Here is a 23,123-nt window from a genome sequence, read left to right as displayed (position 1 = left end):
TTTTCTGGTCCTAGGAAAGGCCAGAAGGCTTCTGCTATTTCCTTGGCTTCTTGGTTGAAACTTTTGATTCATCAAGCTTATTTGGAGTCGGGTCAGGCCCCGCCTCAGAGAATTACAGCTCATTCTACTAGATCAGTCTCCACTTTGTGGGCTTTTAAGAATGAAGCTTCTGTTGATCAGATTTGCAAAGCAGCAACTTGGTCTTCTTTGCATACATTTACTAAATTCTACTGTTTTGATGTATTTGCTTCTTCGGAAGCAGTTTTTTGTAGAAAAGTTCTTCAGGCAGCTGTTTCAGTTTGATTCTTCTGCTTTTGATTTAACTTTTTTTCTTTCAAAAATGAAAATAAACTTATTTTTTTGGGTTGTGGATTAATTTTTTCAGCGGAATATGGCTGTGTTTATTTTTATTCCCTCCCTCTCTAGTGACTGTTGAGTGGAAGACTTCACATCTTGGGTATTGATATCCCATATGTCACTAGCTCATGGACTCTTGCCAATTACATGAAAGAAAACATAATTTATGTAAGAACTTACCTGATAAATTCATTTCTTTCATATTGGCAAGAGTCCATGAGGCCCACCCTTTTTATGGTGGTTATGATTTCTTGTATAAAGCACAATTATTTCCAAATTTCCTTTGTTGATGCTTTCTACTCCTTTCTTTATCACCCCACTGCTTGGCTATTTGTTAAACTGAATTGTGGGTGTGGTGGGGGGTGTATTTATAGGCATTTTGAGGTTTGGGAAACTTTGCCCCTCCTGGTAGGATTGTATATCCCATATGTCACTAGCTCATGGACTCTTGCCAATATGAAAGAAATTAATTTATCAGGTAAGTTCTTACATAAATTATGTTTTTCAGCATGACAACGACCCAAAGCATACTTCCAAATCAACAAAGGAATGGCTTCATCAGAAGAAGATTCAAGTTTTGGAATGGCCCAGTCAGAGCCCAGACCTGAATCCAATCGAAAATCTGTGGGGTGATCTGAAGAGGGCTGTGCACAGGAGATGCCCTCGCAATCTGACAGATTTGGAGTGTTTTTGTAAAGAAGAGTAGGCAAATCTTGCCATGTCAAGATGTGCCATGCTGATAGACTCATACCCAAAAAGACTGAGTGCTGTAATAACCCCTTAACGACCAAGGACGTACGTCATACGTCCTAAAAAAAATACAGTTAATGGTGTACGTCCTTGGTCTTGAAAAGCGGCGGAAGCGATCCTGATCGCTTCTAGCCGTTTTCCAGTTATTGCAGTGAAGGCTCGATATCACTGCAATAACTCGATAGCCATCCGATGCAGAGAGAGCTACTCTGTGGCCCCCTCTGCACCGGAAATCGATGGCCGGTATCGTTGATGGGTGGGAGCCAGTCTAGGAGGCAGGTGGGCGGCCATCGATGGGGCAGGATCGCCGGGGGGCGGGTGCATGTAGGAACGGCTACACTACAGAAAAAAATAAAAATTGAAAAGGGTGGTTAAAATATAATAAAAAAAAAAAATCTAAGTGATCTGGGAGATGGAGGGGGGCTGTTCTTTGGGGGAGGGGGGGAAGCTACACTACAGAAAAGAAAAAGGGGGAAAAAAAGCATTTTTGGGGGGGGGGGAAACTGGGTACTGGCAGACAGCTGCCACTACCCAAGATGGCTCCCAGTAAGGTAGAGAGGGAGGGTTAGAGAGCTGTTTGGGGGGGATCAGGGAGGATCCTACACATCAGCATATGTAAATATGCTTAAAAAATATATATATATTTTTTTAAGAGACCTTTTATTTTAGTACTGGCAGACTTTCTGCCAGTACTTAAGTTGGCGGTGACAATTGTGGGGTGGGGGTGGAAAGAGCGCTGTTTGGGAGGGATCAGGGGGTCTGATGTGTCAGGTGGGAGGCTGATCTCTACACTAAAGCTAAGATTAACCCTACAAACTACCTAATTAACCCCTTCACTGCTAGACATAATACACGTGTGATGCGCAGCGGAAAGCCATATATGTCTGCTATTTCTGAACAAAGGGGATCCCAGGGAAGCTTTTACAACCATTTGTGCCATAACTGCACAGGCTGTTTGTAAATAATTTCAATGAGAAGGCTAAAATTGTGAAAAAGTGAACAATTTTTTTTTTTTTAAATCTCATTTGGCGGTGAAATGGTGGCATGAAATATACCAAGATGGGCCTAGATCAATTTTTTGGGTTGTCTACTACACTAAACTAAAGCTAAAATTAACCCTAGAAGCTCCCTACATGCTCCCTAATTAACCCCTCCACTGTTGGGCATAATACACTTGTGGTGCGCAGTGGCATTTAGCGGCCTTCTAATTACCAAAAAGCAATGCCAAAGCCATATATGTCTGCTATTTCTGAACAAAGGGGATCCCAGAGAAGCTTTTACAACCATTTGTGCCATAATTGCACAAGTTGTTTGCATAGATACTTGCAGTAGTAGTAAGCAGCGCTTTTTAAAGAATCAATAGGTAATGTGAACAAAACAGTCTTACTGCTCTGTAGCCTCCTAACTATCAAAGGAGGATGTAAATGGAAACAGTAGCCACACTGAATGAGTTTCGAGTGCTGCTTCTTTAACTCCCTATCAGTCCAGCTGCCGCCGTTCTCTGTCCCTGTGTGTTTCTCCTCACACCAGTCGTACAAGCAAGTAGACAAAACGATCTGTGTAAAAGAGGACAGCGAAAAGGGACACAATTCAAGGCAGTTTTATTGACAGATGCAACACTTCAATACAAGTTCTACTTACAAACAGTAAGTTCTTTCAAGCATTTCACAATTTATGTTGTGAACATATGGGGTCTCTGTCCGCTGATACAGGTTGCCACGGTTAACCGATGATTCTGGCAGGGGATGTTCTCCTCCCAAACTCAGCATATAACAGCAGGGCACCTTCTCGAACAGCGGTCTCGACCGGTAAGCTCAATGCGTTTCCCCCGGAGTAAGCCCGGGCTTTTTCAAGAGCAGGATGTTTCAACAGGGGTGTGTGTGTCTATTTTAAGCCAAAGATCGTTTCCCATTGGCCGGTATTTTAACCAATCAAAGGCTGACTACTCTTACACACCCACATCACAGCAATAGTACTTTTACAACGAGTGATGCTTCAGAACAACATATTCAATTGAGCTGCAAGCCCTCACATGAAAAATATACTAATACATTTGCCATTTTAAAAGTTACAGTAAAAAGATTACAAAAACTAATTTACTTTAAAATACAAAACATTCATAATAAAATACATCGTATTAAAAAAACAATTCATAAAAAAATGCACTGTGAATACATACAACTGCTTTAATCATGTCTTCATTTCATAATAGGCATAATACATATATTAAAAATATCACAAAAAATATTCTCATAAAAAATATATATACATATTGTTTTTTATTTTTAATCATGTACCATATATTAGATTATTATATACAATAATCAGATTATTATATACAATAATACCCAATTACCCCAAAACATACATAAACAACTTATACAAAAAATTATTATATATATACAAACACCTCAAAAAAGTTACAATAGCCTTGGTCCCAAACGGACAGAAAATGGTAAAGTGCTGTGGTCATTAAGGGGTTAAGGGTGTACACACTTATGCAACCATATTTTATTTTGTATTTTTTATTTCCCTTCACCTAAAAGATTTCAGTTTGTTTTTCAATTGAGTTGCATAGTTTATAGGTCACATTTAAGGTGGAAAAAGTTCTGAAATGATTTATCTTTGTCTCATTTTTTTCACATATCAGAAACCTGACATTTTAACAGGGGTGTGTAGACTTTTTATATCCACTGTATGTATAGAAGTCTGGTTACAATGTGATAAATTATTGATCACTTAGTAATTCACAATTCAAATTCACTAATATAAAACCAATGTTCATATGAGTCTATATTACAATAAAATATATAAAAGGAAATTCTTCTGAGGCATTCAAAGTGAGCTTTAGGAAAAAGACACCGTTGGGGTTCCTACTTACGTTCCTTACCTCCTTTATATATATATATATATATATATTTCTTTCATGAAATTAGCAAGAGTCCATGAGCTAGTGACGTATGGGATATACATTCCTACCAGGAGGGGCAAAGTTTCCCAAACCTCAAAATGCCTATAAATACACCCCTCACCACACCCACAATTCAGTTTTACAAACTTTGGTGAAGTAAGTTTGTGCTAGATTCTACGTTGATATGCGCTCCGCAGCAAGTTGGAGCCCGGTTTTCCTCTCAGCGTGCAGTGAATGTCAGAGGGATGTGAGGAGAGTATTGCCTATTTGAATGCAGTGATCTCCTTCTACGGGGTCTATTTCATAGGTTCTCTGTTATCGGTCGTAGAGATTCATCTCTTACCTCCCTTTTCAGATCGACGATATACTCTTATTTATATACCATTACCTCTGCTGATTTTCGTTTCAGTACTGGTTTGGCTTTCTACAAACATGTAGATGAGTGTCCTGGGGTAAGTAAATCTTATTTTCTGTGACACTCTAAGCTATGGTTGGGCACTTTATTTATAAAGTTCTAAATATATGTATTCAAACATTTATTTGCCTTGACTCAGGATGTTCAACTTTCCTTATTTTCAGACAGTCAGTTTCATATTTGGGATAATGCATTTGAATCAATAATTTTTTCTTACCTTAAAAAATTTGACTCTTTTTTTTTTCCCTGTGGGCTGTTAGGCTCGCGGGGGCTGAAAATGCTTCATTTTATTGCGTCATTTTTGGCGCAAAAAATCTTTTCTATTTCCGGCGTCATACGTGTAGCCGGAAGTTGCGTCATTTTTTTTACGTCCTTTTGCGCCAAAAATGTTGGCGTTCCGGATGTGGCGTCATTTTTGGCGCCAAAAGCATTTAGGCGCCAAATAATGTGGGCGTCTTATTTGGCGCTAAAAAAATATGGGCGTCGCTTTTGTCTCCACATTATTTCAGTCTCATTTTTTCTTTGCTTCTGGTTACTAGAAGCTTGTTTATTGGCATTTTTTCCCATTCCTGAAACTGTCATTTAAGGAATTTGATCAATTTTGCTTTATATGTTGTTTTTTCTCTTACATATTGCAAGATGTCTCACGTTGCATCTGAGTCAGAAGATACTTCAGGAAAATCGCTGTCTAGTGCTGGAACTACCAAAGCTAAGTGTATCTGCTGTAAACTTTTGGTAGCTATTCCTCCGGCTGTTGTTTGTACTAATTGTCATGACAAACTTGTTAATGCAGATAATATTTCCTTTAGTAATGTACCATTGCCTGTTGCAGTTCCTTCAACATCTAAGGTGCAGAATGTTCCTGATAACATAAGAGATTTTGTTTCTGAATCCATCAAGAAGGCTATGTCTGTTATTTCTCCTTCTAGTAAACATAAAAAATCTTTTAAAACTTCTCTCTCTACAGATGAATTTTTAAATGAACATCATCATTCTGATTCTGATGACTCTTCTGGTTCAGAGGATTCTGTCTCAGAGATTGATGCTGATAAATCTTCATATTTATTTAAAATGGAATTTATTCGTTCTTTACTTAAAGAAGTACTAATTGCTTTAGAAATAGAGGATTTTGGTCCTCTTGATACTAATTCTAAACGTTTAGATAAGGTATTTAAATCTCCTGTGGTTATTCCAGAAGTTTTTCCTGTTCCTAATGCTATTTCTGAAGTAATTTCCAGAGAATGGGATAAATTGGGTAATTCATTTACTCCTTCTAAACGTTTTAAGCAATTATATCCTGTGCCGTCTGACAGGTTAGAATTTTGGGACAAAATCCCTAAAGTTGATGGGGCTATTTCTACCCTTGCTAAACGTACTACTATTCCTACGTCAGATGGTACTTCGTTTAAGGATCCTTTAGATAGGAAAATTGAATCCTTTCTAAGAAAAGCTTATCTGTGTTCAGGTAATCTTCTTAGACCTGCTATATCATTGGCTGATGTTGCAGCAGCTTCAACTTTTTGGTTGGAGACTTTAGCGCAACAAGTAACAGATCATGATTCTCATAATATTATTATTCTTCTTCAGCATGCTAATAATTTTATCTGTGATGCCATTTTTGATATTATCAGAGTTGATGTCAGGTTTATGTCTCTAGCTATTTTAGCTAGAAGAGCTTTATGGCTTAAAACTTGGAATGCTGATATGGCTTCTAAATCAACTCTACTTTCCATTTCTTTCCAGGGTAACAAATTATTTGGTTCTCAGTTGGATTCCATTATCTCAACTGTTACTGGTGGGAAAGGAACTTTTTTACCACAGGATAGAAAATCTAAGGGTAAAAACAGGGCTAATAATCGTTTTCGTTCCTTTCGTTTCAACAAAGAACAAAAGCCTGATCCTTCATCCTCAGGAGCAGTTTCAGTTTGGAAACCATCTCCAGTCTGGAATAAATCCAAGCCTTCTAGAAAGGCAAAGCCTGCTTCTAAGTCCACATGAAGGTGCGGCCCTCATTCCAGCTCAGCTGGTAGGGGGCAGGTTATGTTTTTTCAAAGAAATTTGGATCAATTCTGTTCACAATCTTTGGATTCAGAACATTGTTTCAGAAGGGTACAGAATTGGTTTCAAGATGAGACCTCCTGCAAAGAGATTTTTTCTTTCCCGTGTCCCAGTAAATCCAGTGAAAGCTCAAGCATTTCTGAATTGTGTTTCAGATCTAGAGTTGGCTGGAGTAATTATGCCAGTTCCAGTTCTGGAACAGGGGATGGGGTTTTATTCAAATCTCTTCATTGTACCAAAGAAGGAGAATTCCTTCAGACCAGTTCTGGATCTAAAAATATTGAATCGTTATGTAAGGATACCAACGTTCAAAATGGTAACTGTAAGGACTATCTTGCCTTTTCTTCAGCAAGGGCATTATATGTCCACAATAGATTTACAGGATGCATATCTGCATATTCCGATTCATCCAGATCATTATCAGTTCCTGAGATTCTCTTTTCTGGACAAGCATTACCAGTTTGTGGCTCTGCCGTTTGGCCTAGCTACAGCTCCAAGAATTTTTACAAAGGTTCTCGGTGCCCTTCTGTCTGTAATCAGAGAACAGGGTATTGTGGTATTTCCTTATGTGGACGATATCTTGGTACTTGCTCAGTCTTTACATTTAGCAGAATCTCATACGAATCGTCTTGTGTTGTTTCTTCAAGATCATGGTTGGAGGATCAATTCACTAAAAAGTTAATTGATTCCTCAGACAAGGGTAACCTTTCTGGGTTTCCAGATAAATTCAGTGTCCATGACTCTGTCTTTAACAGACAAGAGACGTCTAAAATTGATTTCAGCTTGTCGAAACCTTCAGTCACAATCATTCCCTTCGGTAGCCTTATGCATGGAAATTCTAGGTCTTATGACTGCTGCATCGGACGCGATCCCCTTTGCTCGTTTTCACATGCGTCCTCTTCAGCTCTGTATGCTGAACCAATGGTGCAGGGATTACACAAAGATATCTCAATTAATATCTTTAAAACCGATTGTATGACACTCTCTAACGTGGTGGACAGATCACCATCGTTTAATTCAGGGGGCTTCTTTTGTTCTTCCGACCTGGACTGTAATTTCAACAGATGCAAGTCTTACAGGTTGGGGAGCTGTGTGGGGATCTCTGACGGCACAAGGAGTTTGTGAATCTCAGGAGGTGAGATTACCGATCAATATTTTGGAACTCCGTGCAATTTTCAGAGCTCTTCAGTCTTGGCCTCTTCTGAAGAGAGAATCGTTCATTTGTTTTCAGACAGACAATGTCACAACTGTGGCATACATCAATCATCAAGGAGGGACTCACAGTCCTCTGGCTATGAAAGAAGTATCTCGAATTCTGGTTTGGGCGGAATCCAGCTCCTGTCTAATCTCTGCGGTTCATATCCCAGGTATAGACAATTGGGAAGCGGATTATCTCAGTCGCCAAACGTTGCATCCGGGCGAATGGTCTCTTCACCCAGAGGTATTTCTTCAGATTGTTCAAATGTGGGAGCTTCCAGAAATAGATCTGATGGCGTCTCATCTAAACAAGAAACTTCCCAGGTATCTGTCCAGATCCCGGGATCCTCAGGCGGAAGCAGTGGATGCATTATCACTTCCTTGGAAGTATCATCCTGCCTATATCTTTCCGCCTCTAGTTCTTCTTCCAAGAGTAATCTCCAAGATTCTGAAGGAATGCTCGTTTGTTCTGCTGGTAGCTCCGGCATGGCCTCACAGGTTTTGGTATGCGGATCTTGTCCGGATGGCCTCTTGCCATCCGTGGACTCTTCCGCTAAGACCAGACCTTCTGTCGCAAGGTCCTTTTTTCCATCAGGATCTCAAATCCTTAAATTTAAAGGTATGGAGATTGAACGCTTGATTCTTGGTCAAAGAGGTTTCTCTGACTCTGTGATTAATACTATGTTACAGGCTCGTAAATCTGTATCTAGAGAGATATATTATAGAGTCTGGAAGACTTATATTTCTTGGTGTCTTTCTCATCATTTTTCTTGGCATTCTTTTAGAATTCCGAGAATTTTACAATTTCTTCAGGATGGTTTAGATAAAGGTTTATCCGCAAGTAATTTGAAAGGACAAATCTCTGCTCTTTCTGTTCTTTTTCACAGAAAGATTGCTAATCTTCCTGATATTCATTGTTTTGTACAAGCTTTGGTTCGTATAAAACCTGTCATTAAGTCAATTTCTCCTCCTTGGAGTTTGAATTTGGTTTTGGGGGCTCTTCAAGCTCCTCCTTTTGAACCCATGCATTCATTGGACATTAAATTACTTTCTTGGAAAGTTTTGTTCCTTTTGGCGATCTCTTCTGCCAGAAGAGTCTCTGAATTATCTGCTCTTTCTTGTGAGTCTCCTTTTCTGATTTTTCATCAGGATAAGGCAGTGTTGCGAACTTCTTTTGAATTTTTACCTAAGGTTGTGAATTCCAACAACATTAGTAGAGAAATTGTGGTTCCCTCATTATGTCCTAATCCTAAGAATTCTAAGGAGAAATCGTTGCATTCTTTGGATGTTGTTAGTAGCTTCAACATAATATTTCAAAGCTCTAAGTCTTTCCGAAAGACTTCTAGTCTATTTGTTATCTTTTCCGGTTCTAGAAAAGGCCAGAAAGCTTCTGCCATTTCTTTGGCATCTTGGTTGAAATCTTTAATTCATCATGCCTATGCCGAGTCGGGTAAAACTCCGCCTCAAAGGATTACAGCTCATTCTACTAGGTCAGTTTCTACTTCCTGGGCGTTTAGGAATGAAGCTTCGGTTGATCAGATTTGCAAAGCAGCAACTTGGTCCTCTTTGCATACTTTTACTAAATTCTACCATTTTGATGTATTTTCTTCTTCTGAAGCAGTTTTTGGTAGAAAAGTACTTCAGGCAGCGGTTTCAGTTTGAATCTTCTGTTTATCTTTTTCATTAAACTTTATTTTGGGTGTGGATTATTTTCAGCAGGAATTGGCTGTCTTTATTTTTATCCCTCCCTCTCTAGTGACTCTTGCGTGGAAAGATCCACATCTTGGGTAGTCATTATCCCATACGTCACTAGCTCATGGACTCTTGCTAATTACATGAAAGAAAACATAATTTATGTAAGAACTTACCTGATAAATTCATTTCTTTCATATTAGCAAGAGTCCATGAGGCCCGCCCTTTTTTGTGGTGGTTATGATTTTTTTGTATAAAGCACAATTATACCAATTCCTTATTTTATATGCTTTCGCACTTTTTTCTTATCACCCCACTTCTTGGCTATTCGTTAAACTGATTTGTGGGTGTGGTGAGGGGTGTATTTATAGGCATTTTAAGGTTTGGGAAACTTTGCCCCTCCTGGTAGGAATGTATATCCCATACGTCACTAGCTCATGGACTCTTGCTAATATGAAAGAAATGAATTTATCAGGTAAGTTCTTACATAAATTATGTTTTATATATATATATATATATATATATATATATATATATATATATAATCCTTCAAAAGTCACTTTAATTCCAGTGAGTGCGGATACTTTGTCTTGTTTTTTTTGTGTTAATTCCTAATTCAGAGTTTTAATCCAAGCATAGCCTTGTAAACTAGACAATATGGACTATTTCCATAGCGGTCAAAGGGACAAGAAACCCAACACTTTTCTTTCACGAACATGCCGTTTTAAACAACTTTTCAATTTTACTTTCATTATCTGATTTTCTTTATTCTCTTGTTATCTTTTTCTTTGAAAAGCATACCTAGCTAGGCTCAGGAGCAGCAATGCGCTACTGGGAGCTTGCTGCTGATTGGTGGCTGTGTATATAGTCTTCCTGTCATTGGTTGATCTGTGTTCTGCTACCTCCCAGTAGTGCATTGCTGGTTCACCAGGATAGAAAGAAGATAAAGCAAATTTGATAATAGAACTAAATTGGAAAGTTGTTTAAAGGGACAGTCTACACCAAAATTATTGTTGTTTAAAAAGATAGATAATGCCTTTACTACCCATTCCCCAGCTTTGCACAACCAACATTGTTATATTAATATACTTTAACATCTAAACCTCTAAATTTCTGCCTTTTTCTAAGCCACTACAGACAGCCTCTTATCACATGCTTTTTTATTTGCTTTTCACAACAGAGTGCTAGTTCATGTGGGCTATATAGATAACATTGTGCTCACGCCTGTGGAGTTAATAGCACAACACAGCGCTAATTGTGCAAGTCAATAGGTAATAAAATGTCATGTGATCAGGGGGCTGTCAGAAGATGCTTAGATACAAGGTAATCACCGAGGTACAAAGTATATTAATATAACTGTTGGTTATGCAAAACTGAAGAATGGGTAATAAAGGGATTATCTATCTTTTTAAAACAACAATAATTTTGGTGTAGACTTTCCCTTTAAAATTGTTTATCTGAATTATGAAAAAATGTATTGGGGGGTTTAATGTCACTTTAAAAAAAAAAAAAAAAAAAGACGTTTTGTCCTGGTCTTAAAATATCTAATCAGCACTCACAAATTCATTTTTTTTTATAGCAACCACTTAGCTAGCACTAATGATTAAGTTGTCAGTTGGATGTTTCAGTTGTAGATACTTAAAATGTAACTACTTGAATAACAGGCGTACTACAAATTCCTCTCAAACCTGTGTATATATTAAATTCTTCAAAATGTATTAGAAGCCAGAGATAACATATATTTGGTGTTATATTGTACACAACAAGGTTCTGTAGATGAGGGAGAATGTCCAGCCCTGCAAGGGATGCGCTTGCTCAGCCTACTTACTGGATCACAGGCTGCTAAACCAGCCAAGTTCAGGAATAATAGCACGTTTACTCCTGGAACACGTCTAGGTCTTTGAAAACCACTAGGGGGCTCTGCAACAACACTTTTAGTTCCTCTCTCTCATACCCATTTCATGATATTTAAACATGTCATTGCAAAGCTGGAGGCTGAATATAACCAGCTTGATGATTTAGAGAACATTTTTGAAGAAGGTCATTAGTGCATCTTAAAGTGAATGTCAATTTAGATGAATCGGTGCCTAGTTTTTAATAATCCTATTAAAAACAAGGGCACTTTAATGCATAAAAATTTCCATTTCAGTCGTTTTCTTCAAATACTTGCCTTTTAATCCTGACAGCCGCTGCAGCGCTTCCTCCGCCCGTTGCAAGCCCTCTTCGCGGTCCAAAATGACGAGTCCGGCTTCCTCCAATCACGGCGTTGCCTCAGGCCATGATTCCGCCGGGGGGGGAAGCCGTGATTGGAGGAAGCCAGATTCATCATTTCTGACGTATGAAGAGGCTTTTGAAGGCCAGGGGGAATTGCTGGAGCGGCTGTGAAGATTAAGTTTTTGAAGAAAACAGTGAAATGTAAATTTTGATGAATTAGAGTGCCCTTGTTTTTAATAGGATTATTAAAAACCGGGCACCAATTCATCTGAATTGACATTCACTAAGGGCTATTATTTTTAGTTCAATTGGTTTTTCAAGGAGATATCCTATTAACAAGCCATGCTTTTAGAATCTCCCTGTGTGTGGTTTCATCAGTAATCACCCAGTTATAGCAGCAGGGATGTATTTAAAGGGACATTATACACTCATTTTTTCTTTGCATAAATGTTTTGTAGATAATCTATTTATATAGCCCATAAAGTTTTTTTTTTTTAAATAAATGTATAGTTTTGCTTATTTTTAAATAACATTGCTCTGTTTGTGTAAAGGGTCTTTTCATATGCAAAAGAAGGGGGAGGGGGGAGTGTCTTATTTTCCACTTGCAGTGGGCTTTCCAGCTACCTTTTCAACAGAGCCAAACTGGCATCTTCTAAGTAAGTTTTTAAACAGTTTTATACTGGATTTTTATATCAGTATCTGTGCATCTTATTCTTTATAGTAGTGTCTATTACATGCAGTTATATGAAAATGAGTGTATACTGTCCCTTTAAATGTTCCCTCGTGAGTTCTCCTACTTAGACAATCTTCCTGATTTAATACACTATTTGCCAACCCTGACAACATTAAATCTTCACATATTTGGCAAAAAAGGTTTATTTTAGTATAAAATATTCTGATAAAGATATTTATTCCAAGTGTTGCCAAAGTGGGTTTCAGCAGATGGCGAATGACACATCACATGTACAATTTAATTAGAAACTCTTGCTTGGTATTTGATTGGAACATTAAATATTAGGATACTTAACTGCATTATCTTCCGTATCGGTTTCTTTTAACTTTTGTTATAGTTCCTACTATTTATAGGCCTACACATATCCACAGACCTAGTAATCTATACAGTAGATTCACTTGTTAATAAGAATGTGTATATATAAGTAAAATGAGCATTTGGTGTGATTTCAGGTTGGGAAAATAGTGTATGATTTAGAGATGTGGGGGGGGGGGGCATGCCTACTTGATACAATTTCCATATTACTTGAGGCAATGCAGGGTTTTTTAATTTGTTGTTTCTTTCACCTTATCACATTCAGTATGGTTGTTCATCTAGTGACACTTAAAAGAAAACAATCTACATTCAAAAGCTATTTATCTGTAGCTTATTCAGGGGTGGCAAAGTGATACCCCTCCTCTGGTTGACCGCCATACTGATTGGTTACCTTTTATGAATCCACATTGTTTATGAGCAAACTGTGCTTTGATTGTTATAATTTATTTAAAATATTTCTTTATTGTCCCTTTTTTAAGTTTTTAGAATTCTTGGGCACGTATTCTTTAATTTTCCTGTCTTGGAAACTGAAAGCACATGGCAGCCTAACTCTGCAACAAATTTGTTTGCATTATGCGGTTTATCTTATTGCTGCTGAAGCCAAACAATGGAGAGTTGTGTTTTTGTTTTTGTTTGTTTTTTACTTTTGAAAAACAATTGCAGCAAGCAAGGTGTCAATAGTGTCTAGGCTTTGCAATATAGCAGAAAATGTGATTAGAATAGTAATATATAAGCAATGTGCTTATTCCTTTAAAACTATTCTGTAATATTTGGCTACATCTGCTTCAACAGAGTCGTCATCTGATGTGCTTCTACTCTTAACTGGGACTCCTAGAGGACAGTCCTCTTCCTCCTCCTCCTCCTCCTCCTCTTCATCTTCAACATCAGAACCTGCAAATGTGTCGGTGTCACAGGCTACTGAGCATTCCACCCTCAGCACAGACTCTGAACAGGAAGAACCATCACAGGATGACAACTTAGAGATCCGGGCAGAGCAGATCAGCAAAGCTTTAAATGGCCAAACTCAAGATCACTGGGGAAAGAACTCCAAAATCACACTAGACTGCGAAGGCAACAATGCCAACATCCTTTCCAGGGTAATTTTCATTCCCTTTTCATATTTTTCTCTGTTCGTTTTATTAGTTTCTGACTTTTTAGTGACTTCATGTCTCTACCATAATCCATAAATCCACTTCAATGAAAATTGCTAGCTGGGTGTCGAGTAATTCTTAGCAATATTCTAACATTTTCTGTTATTTATAAATGTTAGCTTAGCTATCCAAACCACAAATTAAATGCATATATAAAATTGATTAAATGATAATATGTGTAACAATTATAATTTTAACTTTAAAACTGGCTTAAATTTTATCCGGTTGGTCATTAAAATCATCTGCATGGTGGGCCCATTAAATTTGTTCTGGGGAGAACAATTAGTACATAAACATGTATGGTCACTCTAAATGTGAAGTTAATCATTTTACTTTAAAAATGTGCTGCTTATCATCTTTTTGGCTTATGCTTACTTGGAGAGGTAGTAGTCTTTGATAGTAAAGTAACAATTAAACTCATGATTCAAATGGTGCATTCAGTTTTAAACTTTCATGACCAACATGAGTGCATAAATGAGTAAAACACAAATGGGTAGTAGGGCCATCAAATTTGACTAAGAACAAAGAGCAAATACAAGGTAACGTAGCCCCTTTTGAACTTTTTTAGTCTAAATTATAAACTGTCAATCACACAATCTAGGCCCATGTGTGAAAATGTATAGTAAATAAAAACCAGAACAAACCACTGAACTTGTAGAAGAACATAACATAGATTTGGGGGTTAATACGAGACATTTAGAAATATAAACTCCACCTATTAGTAAGATGTACTACCACCTATCTTGCTGCTTGAAAAAGCTATCCCACTAGTAGACTAAATATAAATGGGTTGCTTGGTAGAAATACTAGGCTTACTACTGTCCCTATTTGAACATAAGAAATACTAGGTTTCAATAAGAGAATATGTCTTGTAATCCCATCTACTAATTGCCATCTCACGGATAATCAGTGTAAGAGAAGCATACCTATAGATTAAAATAGGTGTAAAGAGTAGAATATTAGATCCTCAACTAGGGGGATATACTATAATGTACAAAACAACCATGTAACCCTACGTCTCATTTGCAGGTATATATAGAGTGCTGGATGCTGTAGTGCGGGGAATCAGTTGTTGCGATATTAAAGTGGTAGCTAGTATTCTCGGCTATTCAATACATATAGCTCAAGATCAAGCTCTGCAAGCAAATATGTAAGATTAAGAACGTATGCTAGTGCAAAATGGGCATCAACTTACCTAAATAAGAAATTTAGGGAAACAGACTGTAAACAGCAAACTCCTAGCATAGGTACACACCATACATACTGCGCATAAGGGGACCTCTCATAATTCCACTCGCTCCCATCAATCTGCCTAGATAGTGGTACGGTGTAAGCTTGGGTCAATAGCAAGGTAGACTATCCTGGGGTTCCTCCAAATACTGAGAAAGCTTGAGTGTGTTGCACAAACTTACATGCGGTCTCCTTCTTAGATGTCCAGAGCAATCAGTTAAGCACTGGGAAGCTGCTACGCTATGGGTGAGAGAGGGCTGGGATGTGATAGTTTCAGACTCCGGTAGCGCTTCAATAGCTTGTCGGTCATGAGGCTGTTGTGTAGTCTGCTCAGAGTCCTTCTCATAGGCAAATGAGGTAAATGACGACCTCAAATCACTAGCTAGCTGTTGAGTGAGTTGAGTGATCAGGATCGCGATGGATTGCTCCCATTGTATCAAGGCTTCCATTTTGCGCCTCAATCACGGTCCTGTTCTACTGACAATGTTGCAGTAACTTTAACAGTGACTTATCGCCCAATGAAATCTCAGTTCTGGAGAAAACTTGAAGTGGCCATAAATGTCGGCTATTATAACATTCCCTACTTTGTTTGCTTCAGTGCAAATTACTGGATGTTCTGAGTAATCAGAATACTGGGGGGTGTAGATGTAGCTCCAAGCCGTAATAAGGCCTCCACTGCGCACCACATCTATTTCCGGCTGCTGGACTGAGAACAAATATAAAAATAGTGTAAATCAGCTCCACAAACATTCACTTTCAATAAACTCTGGAAAAAGAGATTTGTGGTATATGGAGAGGTAAACAGAGGTTTTATCTTCTCCCTTGATCAGCCAGAATTAAGAAGCAGCCATCTTGGCCAATGGTCAGACACGCCCCCCTCATATCCCTTTTTAAATGTGGTCAATAAGGGCAGCCTTTTTCTAGACAATCGGCTTCTGCTCCAATTTCCCCCAAGTGTACCAAATGAGCCTGGTTTCTAATCTGAGGTAAGGGCAAAGTAAAGGTTATCAAATGTTTTGTTAGTCATTGGTGTCTAAAAAAGTAAAGGCAAAAACTAAATTTATGCTAATGATAAATTCATTTTTTCTTTCATGTAATTGGCAAGAGTCCATGAGCTAGTGACGTATGGGATATACAATCCTACCAGGAGGGGCAAAGTTTCCCAAACCTCAAAATGCCTATAAATACACCTATAAATACACCTCCCAACACACCCACAATTCAGTTTTACAAACTTTGCCTCCTATGGAGGTGGTGAAGTAAGTTTGTGCTTGATTTTTATGATTTCTTCTATATGATATTCTTCTAAGCACTCTGAAGACCAATGTTTGTCAGAGGGATGTGAAGAGAGTATCACTTATTTGATTTTATGGTTTCCCTCGCGGGGAATCTTTTCAAGGGTTCTCTGTTATCGGTTGGTAGGGATTAATCTCCCTTTTCAGTTCGACTATATACTCTTATATACCATTACCTCTGCTGATAGTTTTTAGTACTGGTGTGGCTATCTGCTATATGTGGATGGGTGTCTTTCGGTAAGTATGTATCATTATTTAAGACACTACTGTATTATAAAGTTTTAAATGTTTTTTTTTGTTGTGTTTTTTTTTTTCAATTTGACTTGTTAAACTTGCGGGCAAATTAGGCTTGCGAGGGCGCAAAATGTTTATTGTGTCATTCTTGGCATGAGAATTTTTTTGGCGTGAATGTGCGTCTGTAATGTTCATCATTCCTGCGTCTTAGTTGATGCTAGGTTGTTTGGCGTGGAATTGTTTGACGTGAATTGCGTCATTTCCGGATGTTTGTTGGCGCCAACATTTTTTTTAACTTCCTTTTTGCGTTGTGCGTCATACTTGACGCCAAAAAAAATAGTTTTATTTTACCTCACTTCCTATATGCTCCTTGCCTTCTTTATTCTTAGAGGGATATGCTATTTGTTTTTTTTTGTCAATTTTAGCATTTGCATTTTTTCCCATTCCTGAAATTGCTATATGTGGAAATAAGATATTTCCGTTTAAATGTTATTTTTTCTTTTTCACATTTTACAAGATGTCTCAATCGGATCCTGTCTCAGAAGCTGCTGTAGGAACCATGCAGCCTGAACACAGTTCTACCAAAACTAAGTGTATCTGTTGTAATATAGTGGAGATTATATCTCCAGCTGTAGTGTGTTACAGTTGTCATGATAAGCTTTTGCATGCAGAAAAGGTTTATATTAGTGCTAGTACAGTATCTGTTGTTCCTTCAACATCTAAAGTACATGATATCCCTGTTGATATGAAAAATTATATTGCTGATGCGATACAGAAGGCTATGGCTGCTATACCGCCTTCAAATAAACGTAAAATACTGATGAAATTTGTAATGACCGACAACCTACTGATATATCCTCCTCTGATGAGTATCTCTCTGATTCAGAAGATCCTACTTCAGACATTGACACTGATAAATCATCTTATCTTTTTAAGATTGAGTATATTCTTTCTTTGTTAAAAGAAGTGTTGATAACTTTGGATATTAAGGAGTCTGGTCCTCTTGATAATAAATCCAGTAAACGTTTAAATTCTGTCTACACACCTCCTGTGACTACTGAGGTTTTTCCTGTTGCTATTTCTGATGTGATTGCTAAGGAATGGTCTAAGCCTGATACTACTTTTGTTCCTTCTTCAAGGTTTAAAAAGTTGTATCCTTTTGCCAGTGGCTAAATTAGAGTTTTGGGAAAAGTCCCTAAGGTTGATGGGGCTGTTTTTACTCTTGCTAAATGTACTACTATTCCTATGGAAGATGGCACTTTTAAGGATCCTTTAAATAGGAAGATTGAATCTTATCTAAGGAAAGCTTATTTGCATTCTGGCTATATTCTCAGACCTGCCATTTCTATGGCTGATGTTGCGGCTGCATCAACTTTTTGGTTGGATAGCTTAGCACAACGGGAAAAAGACTCTGATTTGCATAGCATTGTTCATTTGCTTCAACATTCTAATAAATTTATCTGTGATGCTATTTTTTATATCGTCAAGATTAATGTTAAATCTATGTATTTGGCTATTTTAGCCAGAAGAGCTTTATGGCTCCAATCATGGAATGCTGACATGGTATCTAAATCTAGGTTACTATCTCTTTCATTCCAGGGTAATCATTTGTTTGGTTCCCAGTCGGAAATTATTTCCACAATTCCTGGGGGGAAGGGAGTTTTTTTTGCCTCAAGATAAAAAGTCTAAGGGTAAATCTAAAGCTTCTAATTGGTTTCGTTCCTTTCATCAGAATAGAGAACAGAAAACTACTCCTTCCCCTAAAGACTCTGGCTCCAATTGAAAGCCATCCTCGAGTTGGAATAAATCCAAGCCTTATAAGAAACCAAAGTCAGCCCCCAAGACAGCATGACGGTGCGGCCCTCTATCCAGTTCTGCTGGTGGGGACAGATTGAAATTATTTCAAGACGTTTGGGCAGGTTCCATTCAGAATCATTGGATTCAGATTATTGTCTCTCAGGGGTATCGAATAGGTTTCAGAATAAGACCTCCTGTGAGAAGATTTTTTTCTCTCTCACGTTCCAACAAATCCTGTGAAAGCTCAGGTTTTTCGGAAGTGTGTTTAAGATCTAAAGCTTTCAGGAGTAATTGTACCAGTTCCAATTCTGGAACAGGGTCTCGGTTTTTATTCAAATCTATGAATTGTCCCAAAGAAGGAAAATTATTTCAGACCAGTTCAGGATCTGAAGTTTTTGAATCAATTTGTAAGGGTCCCAACTTTCAAGATGGCGACTATAAGGACTATTCTGCCTTTTATTCAGCAAGGTCATTACATGTCCTCAATAGACTTACAGGATGCGTATCTTCACATTCCGATTCATCCAGACCACTATCGGTTTCTGAGATTCTCTCTTTCTAAACAAGCATTACCAATTTGTTGCTCTTCCATTTGGCCTAGCAACAGCTCCAAAAATCTTTTTGATGGTTCTCAGTGCCCTTCTATCTGGACTCAGAGAGCAGGGTATTGCATTGTTTCCTTATTTGGACGATATCTTGGTACTGGCTCAATCTTTTCATTTAGCAGAATCTCACACAAATCAACTTGTGTTGTTTCTTCAAATATATGAGACAGGAGAAATGGAGGCGCTTCATAGGGTGAGTATGTTAGGACAAGTGAAATGCTGCAAGAAACAGACAAATGGCAACTCACGTGTTTGCAGGCACCACCAATGGTGCTTGAGAGGCGAGCTGGGGCACACCGATCCCTCCAGCGAGACAAAACCTGGTTATTTCAGGAAGCTTGAGTGGAAACAGATCCTCCAACACAGCATCAACACAGTTCTGTAGAAAGTATTCCTGCAGGGTGTCTGCTCAATTGGCTGAATGTGCAAACATTTTAGCCAGACAAGCAGGAAGGCAGTGCAAAAGAGCACTCAGGTTGCCAATTAGGCAATAAAAGGTGATAAAAAAAAGTGCTGCTGAGATTGTATATAAAGTATACAATAAAATGATGGTTCCAGTTAAAAGGGGTTTATTTAAAAGCAACGCGTTTCTCAGTGGATATACCACTGTTACATCAGGTTAATAACCAAGACACAGGTTTATAACTGCTACACAGACTTGTTCTAACACACCCACCAATTAATTACAAAAAATAACACAAAGAACTAGAACAAGAGGTCATGGTTTATATGAATCACTCGAAAAGACAAGTGCTATAGTATTGTGCCAAAATTTGGTATATATCAAATAAGTCATAATTAATGCTAAACATGTTACAGAGAAAATGTATTATAACAAGAGGTCTTGACATGAATGTGAGTGGTGCTATATAGCTAAAGCATGTATGTTGCAGACTACTAAGGATTACAGGAAGACTTCTACTCTATTTATCTTTTCTGGTTCTAGGAAAGGTCAGAAAGCCTCTGCCATTTATTTGGCATCTTAGTTAAAGCTTTTGATTCACAAGGCTTATTTGGAGGCAGGACAGTCTCCGCCTCAGAGAATTACAGCTAATTTTTCAGTCGCCACTTCTTGGGCTTTCAAGAATGAAGCTTCGGTTTATCAGATTTGCAAAGCAGCAACTTGGTCGTCTTTGCATACATTTACTAAATTTTACCATTTTGATGTATTTGCTTCTTCTGAAGCAGTCTTAGGTAGAAAAGTTCTTCAGGCAGCTGTCGGTTTGATTCTTCTGCTTATGATTTAAATTTTTTCATGAAATATATGTGAAACTTTATTTTTTATGGATGTAATTTTTTCAGTGGAAATAGCTGTTTTTATTGTATCCCTCCCTTTCTATTGACTCTTCTGTGGTCTTCCACATCTTCAGTATTTCTATCCCATACGTCACTAGCTCATAGACTCTGCCAATTACATTAAAGATAACATAATTTATGTAAGAACTTACCTGATAAATTCATTTCTTTCATATTGGCAAGAGTCCATGAGGCCCACCCCTTTTTTGGTGGTTATGATTTTTGTATAAAAGCACAATTATTTTTCCAGTTCCTCTTTTTGTATGCTTTTTTTTACTCCTTATTTGATCACCCCACTACTTGGCTATTCATTAAACTGAGTTGTGGGTGTGGTGAGGGGGGTGTATATATAGGTATTTGAGGTTTGGTAAACTTTGCCCCTCCCTGGTAGGATTGTATATCCCATACGTCACTAGCTCATGGACTCTTGCCAATATGAAAGAAATTAATTTATCAGGTAAATTCTTACATAAATTATGTTTTTCATGGTGGTTTGCCACGAGCCATTACTCCTGGTATTCAACTCCTGACCACTAGGAGGCGGCAAAGATTCCCAAAGCTCTAAAAGCACTTAAAGGGACAGTCAACACCAGAATTTTTGTTGTTTAAAAAGATAGATAATCCCTTTATTACCCATTCCCCAGTTTTGCAAAACCAACACTGTTATATTAATACACTTTTTACTTCTGTGACTAACTTGTATCTAAGCATCTTCTGACCGCCCCTAATCACATGACTTTTAGTTATTATCTATTGACTTGCATTTTAGCCAATTAGTTCAGTGTCTGCCACTAGCCACAGGCGTGCTCACAATGCTATCTATATGGCCTACATGAGCTTGCTCTCCCCTGCTGTGAAAAGTAAATAAAATAGAGGCGGCCTTCAAGGGCTTAGAAATTATCATATGAGCCTCCCTAGGTTTGCTTTCAGCTAAAATACCAAGAGAACAAAGCAAAATTGTTGATAAAAGTAAATTGGAAAGTTGTTTAAAATTACATGCCCTATTTGAAAAATGAAAGTTTTTTTGGACTTGACTGTCCCTTTAATCTTTCCCACCTCCCTGGTTTTCTAGTCTGACATATAGCCAAGAAAGGAGAAGTAGAAAGGTGGAAAAGGACAAAGTAGAGAAAATGAAGTACAAACTAGAACTGCCACCAGAAAATGTATTGTGTAAAAAATGATTATGGGTGGGTTTCGTTGACTTGCACCATGAAAAAAATGAATTTAACAAGTAAGTATAAATTTTGTTTTCTTTCATCAGGTTGTGAGAGTCCATGAGCCATTACTCCTGGGAACTAATAACCACGTTGTGGAGTCCACAAGTAATTGGTCGGGGCAAAATAATACTTTGAAGGAAGGCACCTACTTACCAGACACTGCTGCTTGAAGGATTTTCCTCCCGAATGCATAAAAGTGGTAGAGTTTAGAGAAAGTATGTTGCCGTCATTCAAATTTACTCAATATAATCATTCTTGATAACCGAAGAAGAAGAAATGGATCTAGAAAAAGGTCAATAATGCTTTTTGGAAAATACTACCCTGCCTCCATGTAAACCTTGGTAATCAGGAGATTTACCCAAAAAGCTAAAGAAACTGATGTGGCCCTCTGACTTGTAAGTGAACCAAGGGTCAAACAAACGAAAGGATTGTTTAAAAACTCTGGTCAACAAAAGAATTTCATCAGAGAAACCAATAGGTACTGTAGACTAGGTTTCACCCCCTGATTCCAAACCTATACTTAGTTTTCCCCCAGCACAGTTATTGTGATGATCAAACATGACTGGGAGCCAAGACACACTTATGAGCCTGGAAAATACAGTGTCCAACATGTTCCTCTCGATCCCAAGAAGATATTTCATCCTCCCCTCGGGCTTGTAGAATGCTTTCTGAAGGCAATGGCAAAGATGAAATCTAAAGGGTTCCAATATCTGATTGTAACATTTCCAAACATCAGCATAGGTAAACTGAAAGAAGGGGTCATAGTTGGACCCCAAATTTAAGATATCCTAAAAGATCTCGTGTCTATGGAAACTTTTACTGGTGAAGAATGAGAAGGGGCGAGTTTTGTTTTTAGTGGCTTTGTGAACACTTCCTATGTAAAACGAAACCTCCTGATTTCTGTGATGGTATCAAACTTGTGTGCATACCGGAAAATTGGATGTCACATCACTTAAGTTATACTTTCTACACTTCCATTTACATTTCTTCTCTACTAACCATGGTGATATAAGTGACTAACAAGGTGAGCATCTCCACCAGATATCCAGTCAATAGAACTGCACTACCAAGGTTTCTAGAATGACTCTTATGGCAGACTACTGTTGGATGGTGTATTGTGATGCTCCTGATGCAGTTTATCACAGATATGGACTGTCATCACATTTAATATTTACTTACGTAGCTTAAATCCAATCTTGTCATACTAAAGAGGTTTGTTTTTCAAAAATTTTGGGTGACAGCACAAATATGGCTGTAAATTCATGTTCAGCATTAAAATCTGGTCTAGAAAATTGTTTTTCTGATGATTAAAAATGTATAACCTTTGTGATTTAAAGGAGAATTTTAATACTCTTACAATATCTAAATTAAGATACCATCAAATTAATTATTTGGATTAAGTCAAGGAGATGGGCTATAATCTCCTTATTGATGACATCCGAAATATCACTTAAAAAAAAAAAAAATAGTCTTCCAGCAGAAGATATTGCTAAAAGTAACAAAAACTCAGAAGTTAAATGTCCAAAGCATGCAGGCTTGAAAAGAGAAACTTGAAAAGCTTGTAGGGGAAAAAAAATGTTCCAAAGAGAACTTGGTTTATACAATGGATTTATCCTGACTGAAGGTCTGATTTTCAAAGACTTGCCAGCATACAGA

At 37.8% G+C, this 23,123-nt stretch overlaps 1 protein-coding gene across 1 annotated transcript in view; it reads left to right on the top strand.

Annotated features, from left to right (window-relative positions):
* LOC128647030 (uncharacterized) overlaps positions 1–21,637 on the top strand; it is an 83,983-nt gene extending 62,346 nt beyond the window's left edge. Inside the window, exons 5-6 of the mRNA XM_053699843.1 lie at positions 13,435–13,739; positions 21,512–21,637. Of these exons, the coding sequence (XP_053555818.1) occupies positions 13,435–13,739; positions 21,512–21,637 (431 nt within the window). The remainder of the gene's footprint in view (positions 1–13,434; positions 13,740–21,511) is intronic.
* Positions 21,638–23,123: the final 1,486 nt, after the last annotated feature.

This window comes from Bombina bombina, chromosome 2 (assembly GCF_027579735.1).
Source record: "Bombina bombina isolate aBomBom1 chromosome 2, aBomBom1.pri, whole genome shotgun sequence".
Taxonomy (NCBI): Eukaryota; Metazoa; Chordata; class Amphibia; order Anura; family Bombinatoridae; genus Bombina; species Bombina bombina.
Note: the sequence above shows the minus strand (reverse complement) of the source record. Positions and strands in the feature narration are given on the sequence as shown.